This window comes from Chiloscyllium plagiosum, chromosome 32 (genome assembly GCF_004010195.1).
Source record: "Chiloscyllium plagiosum isolate BGI_BamShark_2017 chromosome 32, ASM401019v2, whole genome shotgun sequence".
Lineage (NCBI taxonomy): Eukaryota > Metazoa > Chordata > Chondrichthyes > Orectolobiformes > Hemiscylliidae > Chiloscyllium > Chiloscyllium plagiosum.
The window spans coordinates 41013982-41017816 of record NC_057741.1 but is presented as its reverse complement, the minus strand read 5'-3'; the positions used below and the strand labels follow the sequence as shown (position 1 = coordinate 41017816).

Genomic DNA, 3835 nt, shown 5'->3' with positions numbered 1-3835 from the left:
GGAATGGCTGAGGATCCTGGGATTGTATTCATTGGAGTTTAGAAGATTAAGGGGAGATCTAATAGAATCTTACAAGATAATACATGGCTTGGAAAGGGTGGATGCTAGGAAATTGTTTCCGTTAGGTGAGGAGACTAGGACCTGTGGACACAGCCTTAGAATTAGGGGGGGTAAATTCAGAACAGAAATGCGGAGACATTTCTTCAGCCAGAGAGTGGTGGGCCTGTGGAATTCATTGCCACAGAGTGCAGTGGAGGCTGGGACGCTAAATGTCTTCAAGGCAGAAATTGATAAATTCTTGATGTCACAAGGAATTAAGGACTACGGGGAGAATGCAGGTAAGTGGAGTTGAAATGCCCATCAGCCATGATTAAATGGCGGAGTGGACTCGATGGGCCGAATGGCCTTACTTTCGCTCCTATGTCTTATGGTCTTATGGCTCCCAAGCACTGAGGAGGTCACCTAGACAGGGGACGAAACGTCTGCAACACAAATTCCCAGCTTGGCGAACAGAACCACAACAACGAGCACCCAAGCTACAAATCTTCTCACAAACTTTGAACTTCTAAATTTTCATTTTCCAATTCATATCACATTTGGTGAATTATCTTTTTTCAAGTGAAAATTAAAATGTAAAGTTTAAGCCTCAAAAGAGTTGATCTTTGATAAAAATGCAATAAGTCCCAAATACCTTCTAAGGCCAGAGTAATGCTGAGGTATTAGATATTAGGGACGCACTGCATTGTCTGTGATGCTGTCATTCAGGTAAGATATCGACTGAGACTCCACCTGCTTTCCCTAGTGGATATAAAAAAATCCCTTGGCACTATTCTGAAGAAGCAAAGGGGAATTCTCCACAATGTTATGACAAATATTTATTCCTGAAGTAATTCATGTTAAAAATACACAGATTAACTGGTTGTAATCAAATTGCTGCTTGTTGGAGCTTCTGTGTGCAAATTGGCTATGTTGCCTAATGTGCGACACTGTCTAAAGTAACCCATTGCCTATAAAGTGATTTAGAATTTTTGGGGTCCTGTTGTGATGCAGTAGTGTCCTATCCCTGGACTGGATGGCCCTGGTTCAAATCCCATCTGCTCCAGAATTGTGTAATAACATCACTGAATAGGTTGATTAGAAAAATAGGGGCATTGACATTAGGAAAGGTGCTATATAAATGTATCTTTCTTGTTTTCTTTGTTGCACCGTTGGTCTGTCATGGGAAGACAATTCCAATGAGCTTATCTCTTCCCTCTGTAAGATTGTACTCTGCATTTTAGTTTTAATTTGTTAGTCTATTTAGGCTTGCTAATTCTGGATTTATGTTGCTTTCTCCTCATTAATCATTTAAAAGTGTAATACCTATCTTCATGGTTAGAATTTCAAAGCAAGCCAAAGCAAACGTAGATGTATTTTTAGTTACAGTTTTGTATCGGCTGAAAATATCTCATTCTTTCTCCTTCTCCTAGAATATGGAGGTAAATGGAAGATGCTTCATTATTTTGCACGGAATTTCTTTGCTCCTGTTTTGCCAGTTGCTTTTGAAGAGCATGGAACACTGTTCATCTATGGTGTTTCTGATTTACCTTCAGACCATAAAGTCATGCTTCAGGTATGCATTAATTAAGGTGATTGTACAACCAAGAGATTGTAACTACTAGGAAAGACTGAAGGCTTGGTGCTGTCTTCTGTAGAAAAGAGAAGACCAAAGGCTGACTTGATAGAGGTCTTCAAGTTTCTGAAATTGTTGAGTAGGGTAACAGAGAAAAGATATTTCTATTTGTGGGGAGACCAAATTATACATTTAAGATAATCAAAAAATAAATCCTATCAGAATTCAAGAAGAAACCTCTTTAACCAGAAACTGGTGAGAATGTGAAACTTGCTAATGTCGGGAATGTTTGAAACAAATAGAATGGATGCATTAAAAGCACATTGGGTGGTTGTTCGAGAGAGGCCAGGAGGTGGATTTTTCTCAAACGTGAGCATTGACGTGGACCCTTTGGGGTGATTAGCCTGTTCGGTGCTGTAAATACTGTAAATCCCTGATGATTGATTCCTGCAGCCTTTTACGTGGGAAGAGTTGTATTTTAAACCCATTGGTTAAATGTGAATTAAGTGTCACGTGTGACTGGAACCTGCTTTAGCTAATTGTTTCAACTGCAGGAAAAGCTTGCTCATGAACTTGAGATGGTTGATGATTGTAATTTGTGTGAATTCTGTAAACTGCAATAGAGATTTTGAAAGGTTCACAACGTTCTGTCTATAACCACTTGAATGCTATAAAGTCACGATCAGATTAATTTAAATCTCAGAATATGAAGAACCTCTTGAGGAACATTCTCAGAACATGAATTCTTTGAACTGAATAGCCTGTTTCGCTGCTGTATATTCTATACAGACAATATTTAACAATTCAAATGTAAACCCAACACACATTTGGAACTCTACTTGATTTACAGGCTGGGCATTATGAAAAGTGCTTGTGTTCATGTAACTATTGTTATTGTTTATTCAATCTCTCCAGCAAACCCAGTTAATCTTTTTAACAACAGCACCACTCACTGTGTATTGGAAGACTCTGTGTTTCTTTTGGAAGATGAGGTGTTACAGAGTTTAATCTTAAACCGATGCTATGGTATAAGCGGGAACTCATTGTATGAACTTTAGGTTTAATTTTATTCAATTCTTAATATTTTTACTCTGTGTAGGTTAAGGTTTACCAGTGGAATTTGATGGAGCCAGTGTGTGTTTATGCCACTGAGTCATTTATTCTTAAGGCGAGGACTTCAGCCCCTGTTTACAAGGAAATCACTGATAACCTGCTGAGGCGATGTGACTGCAGCAGATATAACTGCGTAGTAACATTTTACCTAGAAGAAAATGGAACACAGCTCGGACCTTCAAACTATTACTTATTATCTTCATTAAAAAATGCCCAGATGCTCAGAAAGCCACAAGTTAATGTAAGTAATAATATTATGCCTTCTTGAGCACCCCTATAAACTATCTAAAAAAATTACAAACCAAAAGAACTGTGGATGCTGTAAACAGAAACAAAAACAGAAATTGCTTGAAAACCTCAGCAAATGATCCATCCTCAGAACGTTTCTGACGAAGGGTCATTCGACCCCAAAACATTAACTCTGATTTTTCAAGAAAGACCTGCTGAGTTTTTCAAGCAATTTCTGTTTTTGTTGTGTGCGTAATTAAAATAATTACAGTTATGATTTGAATTGATTAAACCCTGAGCTGCATTGCTCAATATCTCCGATATCTCAAAATCATGGCCACGTTAGCTATGTTTAACAAAGTTTGTGCGAAGATTTGTAGCTCGGGTGCTCGTTGTGGTTCTGTTCGCCGAGCTGGAAGTTTTTGTTGCAAACGTTTCGTCCCCTGGCTAGGCGACATCATCAGTGCTTGGGAGCCTCCTGGGAAGCGCTTCTTTGATGTTTCCTCCGGTGTTTATAGTGGTCTGTCCCTGCCGCTTCCGGTTGTCAGTTTCAGCTGTCCGCTGTAGTGGTTGGTATATTGGGTCCAGGTCGATGTGTTTGTTGATGGAGTTTGTGGATGAATGCCATGCCTCTAGGAATTCCCTGGCTGTTCTCTGTCTGGCTTGCCCTATGATAGTAGTGTTGTCCCAGTCGAATTCATGTTGCTAGAGGCATGGCATTCATCCACAAACTCCATCAACAAACACATCGACCTGGACCCAATATACCAACCACTACAGCGGACAGCTGAAACTGACAACCGGAAGCGGCAGGGAAAGACCACTATAAACACCGGAGGAAACACCAAAGAAGCGCTTCGAAGGAGGCTCCCAAGCACTGAT

The 3835-nt window shown here is 39.8% G+C and overlaps 1 protein-coding gene across 6 annotated transcripts in view; it reads left to right on the top strand.

Moving 5' to 3' along the window:
• Positions 1-3835, top strand: part of manba (mannosidase, beta A, lysosomal) — a 228725-nt gene that overhangs the window by 144764 nt on the left and 80126 nt on the right. For all 6 annotated transcript variants that reach the window (XM_043674528.1, XM_043674526.1, XM_043674525.1 and 3 more), the window contains 2 exons: positions 1470-1612; positions 2712-2966. In XM_043674528.1, the coding sequence (XP_043530463.1) occupies positions 1470-1612; positions 2712-2966 (398 nt within the window). The remainder of the gene's footprint in view (positions 1-1469; positions 1613-2711; positions 2967-3835) is intronic.